At 44.5% G+C, this 19,983-nt stretch overlaps 1 protein-coding gene across 1 annotated transcript in view; it reads right to left on the bottom strand.

Annotated features, from left to right (window-relative positions):
• Nucleotides 1-188: 188 nt before the first annotated feature.
• lancl2 (LanC lantibiotic synthetase component C-like 2 (bacterial)) overlaps nt 189-19,983 on the bottom strand; it is a 20,079-nt gene continuing 284 nt past the window's right edge. Inside the window, exons 2-10 of the mRNA XM_037694172.1 lie at nt 19,685-19,880; nt 18,243-18,360; nt 11,494-11,701; nt 10,030-10,177; nt 8,737-8,883; nt 5,672-5,854; nt 5,108-5,284; nt 4,917-4,989; nt 189-2,122 (exon numbers count right to left, since the gene is read on the bottom strand). Of these exons, the coding sequence (XP_037550100.1) occupies nt 2,046-2,122; nt 4,917-4,989; nt 5,108-5,284; nt 5,672-5,854; nt 8,737-8,883; nt 10,030-10,177; nt 11,494-11,701; nt 18,243-18,360; nt 19,685-19,840 (1,287 nt within the window). The 5' untranslated portion in view covers nt 19,841-19,880 and the 3' untranslated portion in view covers nt 189-2,045. The remainder of the gene's footprint in view (nt 2,123-4,916; nt 4,990-5,107; nt 5,285-5,671; nt 5,855-8,736; nt 8,884-10,029; nt 10,178-11,493; nt 11,702-18,242; nt 18,361-19,684; nt 19,881-19,983) is intronic.

A 19,983-nucleotide genomic window follows, 5' to 3' on the forward strand; every position in this document is an offset into this window, starting at 1 on the left:
CGTGGACAGCTCCCGTCTCGCCTGTCGTGGACAGCTCCCGTCTCGCCTGTCGTGGACAGCTCCCGTCTCACCTGTCGTGGACAGCTCCCGTCTCACCTGTTGCAGGTCGTTCTTGAAACTTTAGAGAAATAAAGTCCGACACCAGTCATCTAAACTTTAAGATGTTTTTAATCAACGGTTTGTTTCCAGACAGAAAGAGAAGTCTGTACATTCTGTGGACTGCACCATGTGTTGCTGGGAGTACTGGACCAGAACCTTCTCGTTACAGGACCCAACTGATGACAAGTAAAACCTGTTTATGCAGCCATCAGACGAGGCCTCGCTCCAGCTGGTTCTGGCTCAAACTGGGACCTGGACCCTCTGCTGCGTGTTGGTACTGCAGTGTTTAGGCTACAAGCTTTGGCTGCTGTAACAAACCAGTTTGGTGTGGTGGTAGCTGAAAGTTACCCCACACCAAACTGGTGAAGACTTTCTAACGTCCTTTGTAAAATTCAAGATGGCTGCCACAGCTAGCTTAGTGTTAGCAAACAGGAACCTTCAAGCGTCTTCAGGAACTTTGAGTCAGGATTTAATTTTTATTTGATTTAGTCCGTGTCCTACTCAGCTGTGTTCAGGTGGTTTGGTGCCACTGGGCCCTTCACAGGTCAGAACCACATCCATGTGTAGAACTGGACTCGGGTTCTGGTCAGAGCTGGAACATCCAGCAGAGCAGGAGCTGGACTCGGCTTCATGTCCCACAGAACCAACATGAACGCTGAACAACCGTCTCATTGTCCTGCTCAGGACACCACAGAAGAACAACACGTCCACACATTTACAGGTAACAGTCTGAGGACATGAAGACAGGTGGGACACGTCCAAGAGTTCAGGACACCACAGAAAAACATGTCCACACATTTACAGGTAACAGTCTGAGGACATGAAGACAGGTGGGACACGTCCAAGAGTTCAGGACACCACAGAAGAACATGTCCACACATTTACAGGTAACAGTCTGAGGACATGGAGACAGGTGGGACACGTCCAAGAGTTCAGGACACATGGAAATCTCATGCAACAACAATATTCAGCAGGGGGTCTCTGAGGGACAACCAGGTGTTTCAGGAGCATCCTGGTCCTGTCAGGACCGGATCTACACGGTGAGGCGTCTGCAGCCGTGTCCACTGAGAACATGCTGCTGCTGATGAGGACGCTCCTGCTCCACCTGCCGATGGTGTTTAAAGAGTATTTCAACCATTTTGTAAGTGGGGTTCCATGGAACAGTTATAAACAATAAACATCTTACATGTTGCAGATGGCTCCTTCATTGACAGGAGAGTTTGATCCCGACAGGACTGACGGCCATCTTTGAAGGTACACAGCTTCTTGTTTCACATCACGCAGCAGACAGGACTATCAGCTGAACAACGTCAAATGGAAACCAGTGGAACTTCCATTTTAAAATATTTATACAAAATATTTTGACAATCTGAGTTGTTTTTGACAGTTGGGATTGTCTAATATTTAAAGAACCCTGAACAATTAACAGATTCAGATTGTTTAATGCCCATCCCTAACTTGAACAAGTGGTTATTAGACTGCCAGTAAAGACCGAACAACTTCAAAATAGCTGAATTATCTCTAACACCTGGATTTATGTGACACAGTCTTTCAGTGTGGAGCAGCAGCTGGAGGTTCAACTCCCCTCTGACGGAGGAAACGACAACCAGCAGGTTTGACCTCTTGTTGGTAAGAACCAACAGGAAGTGGAAAGTCAGAGGAGACATCAAACGTGTGTCCTGCAGAAGGAGGAGGCACCAGCTGTACTGTTGCCATGGAAACAGGAGGAGAACGGCCAAACAGGAACCAGGATCCACCCTGGCTACACCTACTGCAGGGAGAACTCAGACAGGGAGCATGCAGACACACAAAGACAAATGTCCAGACTTGGTTCTGTTCAACATTCTGCTGGTTTCAGCAACATCCAGTCTGAATCAAGTCCAGAGTCCAGTTCACGAGTTGTCTTCTTCAGCCGTCTCACGGTCCTCGGTCCCACCACGGGCAGGTCAGAGCTCAAAGGCAGGGAAGCAGGAAGCTTCAGGCTGGGTCACGTCTGACAGGAAGTGAATGGTCCCCGCCATCCCTACGAGAAAACGTGTGTTAATATTTCACCGTCAGACTGATGTTCCAACCTAACTAATACACTGAGCCACCGTGCAACCGCCTGAAACCATGCTCGCACCACCTGCAGATGATGGAACACCTTAAGGTTGTGTCTTAGACTCTCCTACACCAAGCTCAGGGGGGTGGTGGCGCAGAGGTTAGAGGAGGTGGGCCTGTGATCGGAGGGTCGTCGGTTCGACTCCCCGGACTGACTACATCAAAGTGTGTGTAGAAAAGGTGAAACACCCACACCTGCCCCACTCTGGGCCCTTGAGCAAGGCCCTTAAAACCCACCATCTGCTCCCTAAAACAGGTCTCTCTTGAAAATGAGTCCTCATGACTCAATGCGACTTCCTGTATAAATAAAGGGTAAATAAATAATGTGTATCCAGAGAGGGGGGGAGGGGGGGGCACCAGCCTGTTGAAGGCCTGAGAAATGAAAGGTGCTCCAGCACCAGCTGGGGTTTCCTCTGCATGTCATTAACCTTCCACCAGGCTGGAAGTACAGTTCTGACACATTAACCAGGAGAACATTTGACCTTCTTGCTGTGAGGCGACAGTGCTAACCACTGCTCCACTGTGCTGCGTCAGATAAGCAAACCTTCATTTATTAGTCACATAAAACGACGCACATGCAGCCGTGTGGTACGTTGTACCACTTGGTGTTGGTGATAAATGTTCCTGAGCCATGACAGGCTCATGTTCTCCAATACGTTTTAGTTGTCTGAGTCTTCTCCTTAACGTCCCCCATGATCCTGGAGGCCATGTTGTCTGGGGCATCAGCCCCTTGTAGGGTCTCCTATGGTAAAGGCTTGAGGGGAGGGGTCACACCAGTAGTGTACAATGCTGGTCCTAGAGGTCCACTATCCTGCGTGTTTTAGATGTTTCTCTGCTTCTAAGCAAGACTCCCAAGTTCTGCAGCAGCCTGTTCATCACTCAATGACTCACACCAGGTGTGACAAAGTACAGAAACATCTAAAGCATGCAGGACAGAGGCCCTGGAGGACACCCCTGTGTCAGACCAAGAGAGAGGGACTCAAAAACCTTGAAGGATAAACATCAAGTGCATCAGGAAACCTCACCCAGAAAAGGGAATCTGGGGCACCACCCTGAAGCTAGGCATGAGGGGGAGCTTGCAGAAGAGCATGCATGCCAGGGGTCAGGTGAGGGAGGGTCCCCAGCCATGGCAAATACTGGTAGCATAAACTGGCTGAAGGGCCAAGGAATGTCACCTCGATCATAAGAAGCCAGAGCTTGTGTGAGGTTGGCAAAGACAAAACTCTCGTATTTCTGGTTCGTCTGTTCCCACCTCCATCTTTGGTCAAGAGGTTTAAAATATTTTACTACAGAGGCTTGAATATGATATTGGGATTACATGAACAGCTCTAAAATGGTTTAAATCATATCTAGATGATAGATTCCAGTTTGTAAATGTAAATAATAAATCTTCTTCATACACCAAAGTTAGTCATGGAGTTCCTCAGGGCTCAGTGCTTGGACCAATACGCATTACTTTATACATGCTTCCATTAGGTAAAGTTATTAAACAGCATGGGATAAATTTTCATTGTTATGCTGATGACACACAATTATATTTGTCCATTAAACCCAATGAATCCAATCAGCTACTTAGACTACAAGCATGTCTTAAAGACATAAAAACCTGGATGACCCTTAATTTTCTCCTGTTGAACAAAGACAAAACTGAGGTTTTGGTTTTTGGACCTGAGCACCTTGGGAATTAATTTTTCAGTCTTTCTCCCTCCTTAGATGGCATTAATCTGTCCTCCAGCTCTAATGTTAAAAATTTTGGTGTTATTTTTGATCAGGACATGTCTTTTATCCCCCACATTAAAAACGTTACTAGATCTGCCTTCTTCCACCTGCGTAATATCTCTAACATTAGAAACATCTGATCTAAAAAATATGTAGAAAAACTGGTCCATGCATTTGTCACATCTTGACTGGACTATTGCAATGGTTTATCATCTGGGTGTCCAAATACTTATTTAAAACGTCTTCAGTTGATCCAAAATGCTGCTGCCAGAGTCTTAACTGGAGGATTTAGCAAAAAGGAAAGTCTTAAGCCTAGTTTTAAAACTGGATAATGTGTCAGCCTCACAGACAGAAACTGGAAGTTGGTTCCACAAGAGAGGAGCCTGAGAACTGAAAGATCTGCCTCCCATTCTATTTTTGTAAATTCTAGGAACCACAAGTAAACCTGCAGTCTGAGAGCGAAGTGCTCTGTTAGGAAAATAGGGAACAATAAGATCTGTAATATAAGATGGAGCTAGGTTGTTGAGAGCTTTGTAGGTTAGAAGTAAGATTTTGAATTCTATTCTGGATTTGACAGGGAGCCAATGGAGAGAAACTAAAACTGGAGAAATATGATCTCTCCTACTAACTTCCTGGATGAATTATAGATCTGGCCTGGATCCCCCAGGACGAGTTGGAAAGTTTCTATGGGGAGAGGGAGGTCTAGGTTCTCACCTAGACTTTTTGTTACCTCCACAACCTGATCATCGATGAGCAGCCGAAGATGGATGGACATTTTTTATTCAACACTTCTTAAGCCATAAAAAGAAAGAAGTTTAAATCAATGTTGTTTTGGTTTGTTTCTTTATGACTTACTGTGAATTTCTGTAATTCCCACGATTTTGTTAAACGAGTACAATTACATACATGCTGATCGCCTCAATCACCAGTCTGACTGCTGGTCTTCTACATCTCATTGGGTGGACATGGTTAGAGAGGAACAATTGTCAATTTGTTACCTTCAAACAGAGAGTACGGTCTGTCAGGGATGCGACAGCCGTGAGTCCCATAGTCCAAACACCACTCAGCAAACTGCAGTCGTAACAAAATCACAGAATCAATAAACTATCAATCAAAAGACTTTCTTCAGGACTCTTTCATTCAGGACCTCAGGTGTATATCTGCTGGTCACTATAAAAGTTTGTCTTACCTTGCATGCACGATACAGGTATTTCTTCTCCTGGGTGAGTTTGTAAAGAGATAAAAAGGCGTAGCCGTTGCCAGCTGTTCCGTGACAGATACCGTAGCCTTTCCTGAGCAGGCCTCTCTGCCAGATGATCTCAGCACATTCTGCAGCCTCCTTCAAGTACTTCTCCTCTTTGAAAACCTGCCAGAACACACACAGAACCAGAGGAACCATTGGCAAGGGGACAGGGGTTCCTATGGTAATGGAGTTGCAAAGGTAAAACCAAAAGGATCGTCTTTTCCTGTAGAAGGTTCAGGACTTTGGGAGTGGAGGGGACGTACTTGAAGACCTTCCTGAATAACGTTCTATGCAGTTAATGACAAACTTTCTGCTACTTTCAGTTTTTTTCTGCTAGTTTAGGCTTTTTTTTTCTTCTTCTTTCGGCAGCTCTCAACACATTTCAGTGATTTATGACCCACTGGACTTTCCATACAAGCACTGGTATCCCAGACATCCAGAACCATTGTGTTGTGCTGGTTTTACAGTGAGTTCTGACTCGCTGCCATCCAGAGTGAACATCAGTCTTACCTTATGGGCCACGAGGAGCATGTGGATGACTCCGGCTGCTCCGTGGCACCAATGAACCAGTCGATCACTTTCATTGCTCAGCGATGATGGGAAGTTTCCCGATCGAAACCTCTTACTGCGCACGTAGTCGATGGAGGGTCGGACTGCCTCTGACAGCACGTCTAGATGGACCCTCGCTTCAGGCTGAAGAGACATACAACACCTGGATTTTACTTCTACAGCTCATCTCTGCTCTTGGCTGAAAACTCAAAATCCAAGCTAGTGGGAAAAAAAAATTAAAACTAAATGACCTAAGGTTAGCTTGACAAGACTCGCTAAAATTAGCAAAACTGCACATAAAAACTACAAAAGCAGCAGAATTGTAGTTAAAAGCTCAAAATAGTAAAACTGTTGCTAAAGTTACCTGAATGAATGCTTTCGCTACAATTAGAAGTCAATTAAAAGTAGAAAAACGGTTGCAAACAAGAGTACCACATACAGCACAGTGTTTCCTCTAGGGCACTTGCCTTGGCAGTGCGCTCGTCTCTTCAAGGATTTTTGTTGACCGGGTGGGGGGAATGTGTGAGGGAAGCGGAAAGCTATGTCTGTAGCTTTGTAGCTAGCGTGTCTGTAATGTGGAGAAGGGGTTCTCTGCAGACCAAAAGTGGGTGTTTCTGGAGAATAGGTGTTTCTAGAGGGCAAACACTGATTGGCAGCTGTATTTACTGACTCTTTAGGTAAGTTACTTCAGTTCTTTTTTTAAACTGAAGGTTTCTAAGAAACAACGTTATACCTGCTGTCAAACACAAGAAGATTGTCTTTTGTTCTTGGTTGTAGCTGCACCTGACAGGCTGGCTTGAATACGGTTTGGGTACAATGAAATTTGAAGCGTCTGAAGCGAAACCTGCTCCTATTTGTCCAAAAGTCTGGTCTCAATTAAAGAACATGAGTCCTGTAACGAGATAACGGTCCAAAACAAACACTAAAAACAACATTTGCTCTTTAGAAGTTCTTCTATGAGATCTGATGTATGAAAGGAGCTGAAACATGGAGTAGGATCGACCCTTAAAATGTGAGACAGCTGGAAGTTAACCAGTAAACAGAAATACCTGCTCCAGTTGCAGAAATCTGACAGAAACTGACGATCACTCATCTGCAGTGACTGATTTAAAAGTAGAACAAGAAAATGTGAACAATTTTTCAGTCAGGTCATCTGGACAGTTTCTTTTTTTGTGCTGAAACGTTTCGCCTTCGATCCAGAAGGCTTCATCAGTCAAGGAAACACGCAACACAAAGCTGATTCTTCCTCCAACAGCTTACTCCAAAGTGGAACAAACCAGTTATGCTGGTGCCAAGATGGAACTTAGCACCAACAATGATGTGGCCTGCCAGACCACCATCTTGGCACCAACATAACTGGTTTGTTCCACTTTGGAGTAAGCTGTTTGGGGGAAGAAACAGTTTTGTGTTGTGTGTTTCCTTGACTGATGAAGCCTTCTGGATCGAAGGCGAAACATTTCAGCAAAAAAAAAAAAAGAAACTGTCCAGATGACCTGACTGAAAAATGTTGGATTGTATACCTGGATTATTAAGCGTGGACTTCGTTGTTAAGAAAATGTGAAGTTAAAGGAAACATCCTTTGTCCCAAAGCCAGTTTAAGTATCATTATTATTTTGGTTACTTTATTTTTCTTTCTTTATGAATCGATTGTAACTACTTTCACATTTTTCAAAAACCAAAATGGATTTTGTTTTTTAATATAATGGCTAGGTATTACAAAAAAAAAAAACATTTAGACCTCCCCACGACCCATTTATGTTGCTCTTATTTTGAAATGTAACCGGAAGTTCTGTGTTAAGAGAAGCGGAAAAAGAAGTTATGCAGACGCCACTAATGTTGAACCGGTTAACACCATAGACATAATATGACTGTGGTTAACACAAATGGCTTTTTTTTTTCATTCAACCTTTTTCTTTTTTGACCAATCAGATGTGCCCCTCCATACACACCCATTTTCCTATAGTCCAATCAGATGTGGGCCCCCAGATACGCCTTCTGAATTTGTCTGCAGAGATACCTACTTGGTAATGTGCACGGCTAGTTTAGCACTACATCAGTGCTGGCAGTTGTCGATGGGGGGAGGGGGGTTGTAGGAGGTGAAGGACAGTTCAGCAGGCGGGGCGCCCTCCTTGTATAACAATAGGGGAAACACTGGAGCAGATTATATGCCAACCAACTATTATACAGTAATCAATATGTTATGGCCCGGACAAAGACCTTGTGTACAATAGTTCCTCAATACTTCAAGATTTGACTTTCGTGGACTCGCTCTTTTGTGGTTTTTCAATGTAAGATTGTACACGACACACAATTGTCAACTTTAATATTAATCACGTGATTGGGACAGTATGAGATAAAAAGTTAACAACAAAAAAAATACTTTCAACAGGTGGCGCCATTTTGTAGTTTTCCTTCAATAAGCCTACATTGTAAGGCCAGTCAAAAGAACTACACTACCCAGAAGCCAACAGTGATTCCAGCCACTGCTTTCTGCAAAACGGAGGGAAAGTTTTGCAACACAAATCCAGAAGTAACTATTTATTAAGATCACAGAACTGGCAGGAAAGTCTCAAATAATCCTGAAGCTCAATTATCCACGTGCACATCCACCTGGACGGAGCGGTGGGCTTCATGCTGCAGAACTGGAACTGAGCTGCTGGTCTGCAGAGCTGGTGAGTAAAATTTTGCAGTACTGTACAGTACATATACATATGTTGTTAAAATTATGTAGGTTTGAGTCAAGAACATTGCAAGATTGTGGGAAGGGTTTATAAAACCTTAAAATATGTATAAATATTAAAATACAGTGTTCCTACTTCATGGTTTTTCACCTATCGCAGAGATGTCTGGAACGTAACCCCCGCAGGAATCGAGCGACTACTGTAATGTTTGACCTTGATTTGCGACCTTGACCTTGAAGCTGATGTGATGGAGTGTGTGACACTCCACGTAGTGATGGTGCGTCTTCGTGTCTTGCTCCTCTGAGCAGGTTAAAGACAGAGAAGTGAGTTTCTGTTGCATCTTACCTGCATCAACATGTAGTAGATGCCGGCCAGGCCGTGGGCCGCTCCGATGTACTGCTTCTTGTGCCACTCATAGAGGAGAGGGCAGCGCTCCGTCTTCTTCTGCTCTGCTGACATGTTCTTCCCAGACTCCACTATGGCCGTCACCACCTGAGGTTCAGAGACAAATGGACCAGGTGAGCTCCGTGACCTTATACGACCTTTATGTCCTATAATGTCTTTAAGAATTAAAGCTGTCCTTTAAATGAACTTTCTAGGATTTTCTTGTGGAGCTCATCTGCGAAAGACTGAAAGGTCTGAAACACGTCCCTGAACGTTTTTAAATTCAAGTCCGGACAGCTCCGCACCAAACCATGAAAAGAAACAAAACACTGAAACCCGTGTCCAACTGTAACGCCACCCTCACTCAGAGCTGGCCCAAACAGAACCTGCTGTCTGGTTAGTGCTGTCAGAACCTGTCAGAAGGTTCTCGTCAGTCTGACTGGGTCACACGCCGTGTGAGCAGCAGGAAGTGGACCCCGTCTCCACGCTGCGCAATCGAATCGTCATGGAAACACGTTTGTGTGACTATAGGAAATGGGATGTCCTCTGGTTGACCCCTCATGGCGCTTGAGAACCACTGCGTTAAAGCCGTTCGTGTGGTGGGTCAAAACCAAACACTACGTGTACGTGCACGTTTGTCCTTTGAAGCACCGCAGGAATCCAACATGGCTGGTGTTGTAGGACGCTAATCGAAGATTCTGTTATAAAAATATTTTTTTATTAAGTCAGGGTTGAAAAACAAGCTGTACACTGATTTTCACTCGGCTCCGAGGGATTTGAATAGTGAATGTTTGTAGTGTTGGAGATGAGTGTCTTCCTGGAGTACAGTAGTCCCTCGCTACTTCACGGTTCATTTATCGCAGACTCGCTCTATCACGGTTTTTCAAAATAAGATTGGACATGACACTCGATTGGCTGATTGGTGGATGAGTCATCAATCAGTTGGACTGAGGTCGATCTGCACCATCGGCATGGAACTTTTATTTAAAATGAATTATTTTAAATTATTTTGCACCTGCTGCACATTTGTACGATGGTACTCCTCAACTGGGGACAACAAAACCTAAGGCTGGCATCAGAGTGTATTTATTCTGAAGAATCGAGTCTGGTTCCTCAAACTCACCGGTTCTCATTTTTGCACATGAACATCTGAGAGAAATGAACATCTCAAAGGATGAGCTGGTTTAATCACAATGAATAAAAAACATTATGTTGGACAGTAATGTAGAACATGTGACAGCAGAGGAGCCTCACCTTCGTAACTGTGTCTTCGTCCACAGTATTCTCTCCCATCTCCTTATTAATGTAGAGTAAAGAGTAAAGGTATCCGGCTCGTCCGTACAGCAGCTCGTCAGGCATCTCAGAGTCTGGACTGAGCACGGAGCGCTGCAGCTGGAGGAGCCTGACGGTCAAACACAGCGGAGGTTACCACCTCCCAGGACGATCCGTGGTTAAACACAGGACTGCATGAAGATTTCAACCTGAAGGAAACTAAATACTTGTAAAAGATGTCAAACTAACAGTAGAAGGAGATGATGATGAAAGGAGGACACTTCAAGCTCTTCTGAAGGGATGGAGGATCTGTCTGCTGAGGAAGAGGAGTTAAAACTCAACCAAGAAGACGACTGAAACTTTGAGGGACAGTCCATTGGAGGTCTGGACTGAAGAGTCTTACGTCCCGTCTGAAAATGGTCTTTTAATTATTTCATGTTCTGTTTTCTTGTCTCATCCTGGTTTACAACAGTTTGATCAGATTAGTTCTGATTCGATGGAGGATTTTTGATCATTTTTTGACCGACAGCTTTGTCCTGTGTTCATTTGAACCAACCAAGCATTTTGCTGTTTTTAAACACATCAAAGACATAAATGAACACATGAGCTGCAGAGAGCTGGGCTTCGTGGAGGAGTGGTCAAAGACAACGTTGTCCACAAAAAGACAGAGCGTGTTGGACAACAGGGACATTAGAGAATCTAACACGAGGACGAAGAGACTAAAACTGAACCGTTTTATAATCAAGACCACCATGTCTGAGGCTGAGCTACCAACATGCTGAGAAGACCAGGCCTACAGTGAGGCATGGTGGTGGCTGCATCATGCTGTGGGATTTTCATCAGCAGGAACTGAAAACTGGTCGACGTTAAAAGGATGGAGAAAAAAACAAGGAATTCCTGAGGGAAATGTGTCTTCCAGAGATCTGAGACTGGGACAGAGGTCCACCTTCCAGCAGGACAATGACCCTGAAGACACTGCTGAAGAACTCTCCACTGGTTCAAGGAGAACCAAGTAAAGGTCCTGTCAAAGTCCAGACCTCAGTCCAACTGAGAACCTCTGGTCTGATTTATAGATTTTTGGACACAAGATGCAACGTCCATCCTGAAGGAACTGGAGACATTTGGTCCTGAATGGATGAACAGTCCAGGTTAGATGGACCAGGATCATGGAGAAGGACCTGAACAGACTTGATGCTGGACCTGCTGCAGCAGGTGGGAACACGCGGTACACTGGGGTGTTGGGAGCTCCATTTCTCAGGGGTTTTATTGCAAATATGCACACAGGTAGATGAATCTGGTAATCAGCCGCTCTGGATCCAAACCAGTAAAGATTGAGTGAAACCGTGGTCCAGAGATAAAACCAGTTTTTAAACCTCCTCCTCAGAAGAAGAACAGAAGATGTTCCAACAATCAGCCGGAGCTCCTAGCACTCTTCAGCTCACTCACCTGGACACACAGTCCTTGCTGTCAGCAGAGTTGTTCAGTTTGTGATGGACCACGGCCCCCACAGCCAGGGGTCCTGCATCCCCACACAGGAAGGTCACCCTGCGCCCATTCAGAATCCTCATGGCCCGCTTCACGTAGTCCAGCGCCCTCTGCAGGTGGGAGGCTTCATGAGAGACCCGATGCAGCTGAAGGTACAGCAAGGCAATACCTGCAGTGAGAGGAAATTTAGAACACACCTGAAGGCCTGGGGGGGGGGGGGGGGGGGGTCCCCTGTCAGGAGTCATCTGATTCTTATTTCTGCCATGAATTTCAGAATTGTCTAAATGTTTCTAAATCATTCTCACTCATTACATGCGGTTTTTCTTCCGTAAGTTTTTTAACGCCTTCCTTAATTTTTGTTCCGTTTCAACAATCCATAAATCCAAACATTCGGCTCGTTCAGCACGTTTCTGCTGGGACTGCTGCCATCTGTTCAATTTTTACCTGTGGAATTATTTCAGCTTTGTCGGACATGTTTGAATCAAGCTCTGTCCACATCCTTTAAACCAGGGGTGTCTGAACATTTCCATGTGTGGGCCAAAACTATCCAGATGAAAGGACTGGGGGGGGGGGGGGGGGGCAAGAATGTGAATTTAACTCAACAACATGAACGATTTTTTGAAAGAACACAAGTTGACTAATTTTAGTGGAGAATGTTTTAAATTGTTGTAGATTCAAAACATTAAAAATCTCATAAACACCAAGTTTATATTTTTATTAAAAAAGATTTAGTTGATTTGTTTGGTCTATGTTTACTGTTTTCTTGTGTTTTGAAAGTTCATTTTAGTCTGTTCTCAGCAACAAAAGCGTAATTCAAGTAAGTGTCCTTTTAAAAAGGAGGTCGATCAGCCTTTTGGACCATGGACGACCCAAAAGGCTGATCAAAGTTCTGAAAAATCATCCAGCTGTCAGTTGCTACAACAGATTCATTGAAGGTTAGATAAAGTTGATCAACTTGTATGCAGATGATACCACGTTATATTCATTTAAATGTCCAGTTTCTCTCTTGATTATTTTATCAACTGCAATTTTTAGACAAGTTTTATGAATTACGATCCAAAAATCTCCTTTCTGGTAGAAATCAGTAAAAGTTTTTGGTGCTTTGTACCATGAAGTGAAAATAAAAAGATTATATCCAAAGGTTTGTATTTTGTTTAGTATTGCTCATTTTGAGAAGATTGTTTTCCCATCTATTTTGCTGTTTAACCTAAACACATTATTTATTTACAGAAAGTCTGCATGGACCTCAATCCTGCTGGATAAAATGATACCATTCTTAAACTGCAGCTGTGGACCCCACAAACTCACTCCAAGGGCTGCAAATGGCCCATGGGCCGTACTTTGGACACCCGTGCTTTAAACCCTTCGTGCTATGTAAAACCTTTTACTGCTCATTTCAGCTTTTGTTCGGGTTCAGCTTCTGTATGCCAATTTCAGGTTTTTTAATACTCTATTCAGTTTCTGCTAAATTATTTTTTTTCTGCTTTTAGAGCTATATTTGAGGTACTTTTATGTTAACTTTTGCCTTTTATTAATTAATTGCCTATTAAATTGCTAATTTGGGCTTCTCTCTCATAATTTAATCTTTTTGAAGAGGTTCAAGTCTAAGGTCTTTCTGAAGTTAAAAGTTATTGGAAAAGTTATTGCTCCTAATGGTTTAACTGTGTTGTTTGGGGTGTGGTCCACATCACTTCTCTCCAGCTAAAAAGACCTAACTGCATTTGCAGCTCTGCCGGCTTGAAGGTTTATCTGCTAAAAAAATGTCCATGCTCAATAATCCAGGTATACAATCCAGCAATTTTCAGTCAGGTCATCTGGACAGTTTCTTTTTTTTTGCTGAAATGTTTCACCTTCTATCCAGAAGGCTTCATCAGTCAAGGAAACACACAACACAAAACTGATTGTTGGAATTGTTGGATTGTATACCTGGATTATTGAGCATGGACTTTTTTTGGTTTGGACCAGTCTGACATGACTGTTGACGAGGAAGAGGGCCGGCACAAGAGGAGGGGGCGTGCCAAGGACACCATCTTAGCATCAACATAACTGGTTTGTTCCACTTTGGAATAAGCTGTTTGGGGGAAGAATCAGTTTTGTATTGTGTGTTTCCTTGACTGATGAAGCCTTCTGGATAGAAGGTGAAATGTTTCAGCAAAAAAAGAAACTGTCCAGATGACCTGACTGAAAACTGTTGGGTTTATCTGCTAAATTACCACATGAATCTGCAGATGCAAGCTGATATGAGAGGTCCTTTATGTTAAACTGGAAATAATCCGGTTGATGTTGGCTGTAATGTTGGATTATTTGAAATAACCTGGAATCTCTTTCTGTCCTACGTTAACTGTAGAGGATGTCAAATCACTCTGAACTGAGCACCACAGTGACGTGTTCAGACACGTGTGAATATACACCACCTTTATATTAGGTGTACTGAAGTTTGTATTTGTAGAAGTTGTATTTTTTACATTACTTTTTTAATTCAACCTTTTTCTTCCATTTAATTTTATGTGTAAATGCAAGGTGGGGGTGTTTGTTGTTAATACCAAGTTAAATAATAAGTTCATTACAGGGCTTAAAGTTAATAAAATCCTGAGCCTGAAACTTTATTTGTGGTCAATGACAGGAATAAAATCATGGCATATTGTTGCTCTTGCCAACATTTATTAACAATGCTCTCTGAAAAGTGCAAACAACTGCTTTTAATAAACAAGTAGGGGAGCACCGACTGCAGTTTTCTGGCCGATCACTGATTTCTAAAAAGTCTGACCTGCCGATTCCGATTTTGTTTTATAAGCGACACTGTCAGGTGTTATACGGTCAAAATGCACCTTCAATTTTCCAATGTTATTTTAGTGAAAACATATCCTTGAACAATATCCTAGAAACAATACAAACTTGTTTTAACTGGCCATGAGGTAGTGCTCTGAAATATAAACGAAGTTCAGACAATTGCTGTTAAAACAAAAAAAAAAAATCTGTAAAATCGGTTTCTCATGCAAGTATCGTCTGATTTCCGATTTCCCAAAATGAAGGAAATCGGGGTTGATAAATCAAAGACCCCTTATAATGAGTCAGACAAATGGAAACAATGTTCCCTCGCCCACCAGAGAGGTGCCATTCCACGTCCCAATAGCCAGCTTCTGTAGCCGAGGATCAGACCGCCAAGGTTCCCGCTCTCGGCCACCACCTATCCCACATTGCACCCGACCCCTTTGGCGCCTTCCACAGGTGGTGAGCCCAGATCTACGTCTCCTCTTCGGGCTGTGCCTGACCGGGCTCCATGAGTAAAAGCCCGGCCACCAGGCACTTGCCCGCGTGTCCCACCTCCAGTCCTGGCTCCAGAGTGGGGTCCCGGTGACCCACGTCCGGGGAAGGAGCCTGAGCTGGTGTGTGAAGTTGAGAGGTTCCAGCTAGAAATAGTTGGACTCACCTCAACACATGGCTCTGGAACCAGTTTCTTTGAGAGGGGCTGTACACTCTTCCACTCTGGAGTTGCCTCTGATGAGAGGAGCCGAGCAGGAGTGGGCATACTTGTTGCCCCCAATCTTGGTGCCTGTATGTTGGGGTTCACCCCAGTGAATGAGAGTGTAGCCTACCTCCGCCTACGTGTAGGGGGGGATGGGTTCTGACTGTTGTTTGTGCTTATGCGCCAAACCCCAGTTCAGATTACCCACCCTTTTTGGAGTCCTTGGAAGGGGTAGTGGAGAGTGCCCTTCCTGGGGACACCCTCGTTCTGCTGGGGGACTTCAACGCTCACATGGGCAATGACCAGGACACCCTAGGCCGCAGTTCGACGATTGACTTTGTTGTTGTCTCGTCTGATCTGCGGCCGCATGTCTTGGACACTCGGGTTAAGAGAGGGGCGGAGCTGTCCACTGACCACTACCTGGTGGTGAGTTGGCTCCGATGGTGGGGGAGGATGCCGGTCAGACCTGGCAGACCCAAACGTATTGTGAGGGTCTGCTGGGAACCTCTGGCAGAGTCTCCCATGAGACGAAGCTTTAGCTCCCAACTCCGGGAGAACTTCGAACACGTTCCGGGGGACGTGGGGGACATTGAGTCCGAGTGGGCCATGTTCCGCGCCTCTATTGTCGAGGCAGCTTACCAGAGCTGTGGCTGCAAGGTTGTCGGTGCCTGTCGCTACGGCAATCCTCGAACCCAGTGGTGGACACCGTCGGTGAGGGATGCCGTCAGGCTGAAGAAGGCGTCCTATCCGGCCTTTTTGGCCTGTGGGGCCCCAGAAGCAGCTGATGGGTATCGGCAGTCCAAGTGACATGCGGCTTGGGTGGTCGTTTAGGCAAAAACTTGGGTGTGGGAGTTCAGAGAGGCCATGGAGAATGACTTCCGTACAGCTTCAAGACGATTCTGGTCCACCATCCAGCATCTCGGGGGGGGGGGGGGGGGGTGTACACTACCAACACTGTTTATATTGGAGGTGGTGTGTTGCTGACCTCAACTCGGGATGTTGTGGTCAGTGGGCGGAGTACTTCGAAGGCCTCCTCAATCACACCGGCACGTCTTCCACTGAGGAAGCGAAGCCTGGGGACTTTGGGTCAGGCTCTCCAATCTCTGGTGCTGAGGTCACTGAGGTGGTTAAAAAGGTCCTCGGTGGCAGGGCCCCAGGGGTGGATGAGATTCGCCCAGAGTTCCTTAAGGCTCTGGATGTTATGTGGTTGTGTTGGCTTACACAACTTTGCAGTATTGCGTGGACATCGGGGGCAGTTCCCCTGGATTGGCAGACTGGGGTGGTGGTCCCCCTATTCAAAAGGGGACCATAGAGTGCGTTCCAACTACAGGGGGATCATGTTCTTAAGCCTCCCTGGTAAGGTCTATTCAGGAGTTACCCTCAGGAGAGTACTGGAGGGTGCATGGGAATTTGTCCAACCAGTCTACATATGCTTTGCGGACTTGAAGAAGGCCTTTGACCGCATCCCTCGAGGAACCCTGTGGGGGGTACTCCGGGAGTATGGGGTACCAGGCCCTTTGATACAGGCTGTTAGGTCCCTGTATGACCGGTGTCAGAGCTTGGTCTGCGTTGCCAGCAGTAAGTCAAGCTCGTTCCCGGTGAGAGTTGAACTCCGCCAAGGTTGCCCTTCGCCACTGATTCTGTTCAAAACTTTTATGGACAGAATTTCTAGGCACAGCCAAGGTGTTGAAGGGATCCGTTTTGGTGACCTTAGGGTCGCGTCTCTGCTTTTTGCAGATGATGTGGTCCTATTGGCTTCATCAGATCATAATCTACAACTTTCACTGGAGCAGTTTGCAGCAGAGTGTGATGCGGCCGAGATGAGGATCAGTTCCTTCGAATCCGAGGCCATGGTCTTGAGCCGGTAAAGGGTAGAGTGCCCTCTCCAGGTTGGGGAGGAGGTCCTGCCCCAAGTGGAGGAGTTCAAGTATCTTGGGATCTTGTTCACGAATGACGGAAAAATGTAGCGAGAGATCGATAGGTGGATAGGTGTGGCATCTGCTGCGAAGGGGCACTGTACCAGTCTGTCATGGTGAAGAGAGAGCTGAGTCAAATGGTGAAGCTCTCAATTGGTCGATCGATGTTACCACCCTCATCTATGGTCATGAGCTTTGGGTTGTGATCAAAAGAACGAGATCTCTGATACAGGCGGCTGAAATGAGTTTTCTCCGCAGGGTGTCTGGGTTCTCCCTTAGAGATACGGTGAGAAACTCGGTCGTCCGGGAGGAGAGACAGCAGGCTCAAATCGCAGCAGTCTTAGTGGCACTTCTGGTGTCAGGTGTCAAGCTGCATCCAGCTTCACTGGCAGCTACCACAATGCTGTGGCTGCTGCTGTGACACCTGCCACTAGTTTATGATTTACTACACCTTTACTGACAGCTGCTACACTTTTACTGACACCTTTACTGGCAGCTGTCATGCTGCTGTGGCACCTGCCGCTAGTTTATTGGCAGCTGCCAGAGAATTTAGTGACAGATGGCATTGTTTCTCTTTTAGTGACAGATGACACAGCTTCTCTAGATTTAATATTTTTATTTTATTTATTTATTTATTTTTTACCTGCCACAATTTTTTTTAAATTATTATTAGTTTTATTTATTTATTATTTTTATTTACTGGTATCTGTCATGGATTTACAGGCAGCTGACAGAGATTTGCTGACAGATGACATGGTTTTTCTTTTATTGACAGATGACACAGCTTCTCTACATTTAATATATATATATATATTTTTTTTTTATTTTACCTGCTGCAAATTTACTGGCAGCTGTGGCACCTGCCGCTAGTTTACTGGCACCTGCCAGGGAATTTACTGGCAGCTGCCAGCGAAATCAGTCAAGTGAGTATCAAGGGCCGGCATATCGATTTGCGCCAAAGGGTCAGAGTAGGCAGCAAAATTACCGCCTGTTATTGAGAAGGCCATCTGTTTGTAATTGCGCTCGCCAGTAAAACTGTTTTGACCCGGTGTGAGGAACTCCATATACAGTGGATTTGATTTGACCGTGAAGCTGCATGCGTACACCTGCTTGCTTTTCTAAGACCCACCTTCCTGTTGGTAATTGGTCAAGACAACGCGAGCTTCAATGTGATTGGATGTAAACTCTGTCTATTAACTAGACTTAAGTTAAGGCGGGCTGTCTCGCTCTCAAGCTGGAAATCCTGCCCCCGGTCGGAGCACTTTAAGCCCCGATATGAACTGCTGGGGCGTAGCTGATGGACACTTGTACAGTTCTTGGAAACTGACCCGTCCAGCCGGTATAGGTGGAGAAGTCATGGGGGTCCGCGGTCTTCAGGCCCTCCTCCATCTGCTGGAGGAGATCGTTGATCTTACTCTGGACCTTCCTCTGGAAAGATGGGCAAACCTGAGGAGGAAGACCAACACTTTTCAAATCCAGTGTCCATCAGCACCAAACATAAACTTTCATTTACCCTAACCCTAGTTTATATTCAGCAACAAAACAGACAACAGGATGAAGATCTAGTTTTTCTGTTCTTTATCCAATAACAGAATAATTCACACAACTCTTTAGTGGAGCAGAATAAAACCATTTAAAAGCATCTTTCTGCTTGAAAAAAGTTGTCAGGTCATCTGGACGGATTCTTCTGAATGATTGAGCTTACATCAGAACATCTGTCTGATTCTCACACATCCATCAGTGGACTCCTGGTTCTGACCCACATGACCACGCGTCATTACCGCAGCTTTCTGACAGAAACTTCTGAATGAACATTAAATTAAAATGCTTTGTTTCAAATCTTTACAGAATTAAAATAAATAGGATGTTCCTGAACACTCCACACTAAAACTGCTTCTAGTGCACGCCTGTGAATCAAGTACATTTTATTTTAAAATCAACAAGAACATCATCTTTACTGAGGATGGAAGCTGTCATTTTAAAAAGGTTGACTTTAAAGTAAATATGGTAATCTTTGACAAAGTAGAAAAGATGATCAAAGCTCTGCCGACCTGGAACAGAACAATGATTTGACTGGAATAAATAAATATAATCTAAAGATGGTTTGACTTCTCTGTGATTAGACGTGAGAAATCTACTGCAGACAACAAACCAGACATTAGTCTCTGACTGTGACTTTCTGATAAATGATTAGAAGATGATTGTTTGGGTTCAGGTTCCTGTCCTCCTGGGATGTTTTTATTTATTAACAAACTAAGTTTAGTGTTTGATAGACCATCATGTTACAAACCTCAGGTCCAACTCATGCGGGTATTAACCAGAAAATGTATAAATTCAGAATATTTATTTAATGCCTACAAATTTCTCCTCTGCCTAAAAATATTTATTTTACTGCGTCATTTACAAAGTCATAATGTTCAGCTGTTGAATTATAAATGACAAGTATTAATGTACAATGTTTATATAATATCTGATGGGCTTTTATCTGCCGAACAGTTGATAAATCCACTCGAATGATTTTAGTCTGCGGGCTTCGTCTAATATCTGGTGCTTATGTGCCAACTAAAATCTGGAGCTGAGGTTCAAACTACTGATTTACAATAATAATATTAATAATATTAATAAAAGTAAACCTTCATACATGGTCTTCTACCAAGACAGGAGACAAGTCATGGACATAGAGAGACTTGGACAGAAAGACACTGCTAGCTGTAGCTAGTGTTAGCAGCTAAAAACAAAGTCAACACGCAGCTAAAGCAGCAGCTCTCACCGCTCCTTCTGCATCTAGAACCTCGCTGAAGTCTCCGTCTGCTCCGGAGCCCGAACCCTGACTCCAGTCCGGGTACGGGTTCTGAAAGGACCGCTCCTCCATCTCTGAATCACCGGATGACAGCAGCTTCAGCCTTTTGGAGACGTTGTCTCCCATCTCTACGGCGGCCCGGCGGGGACAAAAGCACTCCGTCGCACTGCAGAGAAAAATCACGATTTTAATGATCTCACATGCATGAATATAAAAACTAAAACTGTACCTCTTTGTGTGCATACATATATATATATATATATATATAT

Source organism: Nematolebias whitei, chromosome 20 (assembly GCF_014905685.2).
Source record: "Nematolebias whitei isolate Nwh7 chromosome 20, NemWhi1, whole genome shotgun sequence".
Lineage (NCBI taxonomy): Eukaryota > Metazoa > Chordata > Actinopteri > Cyprinodontiformes > Rivulidae > Nematolebias > Nematolebias whitei.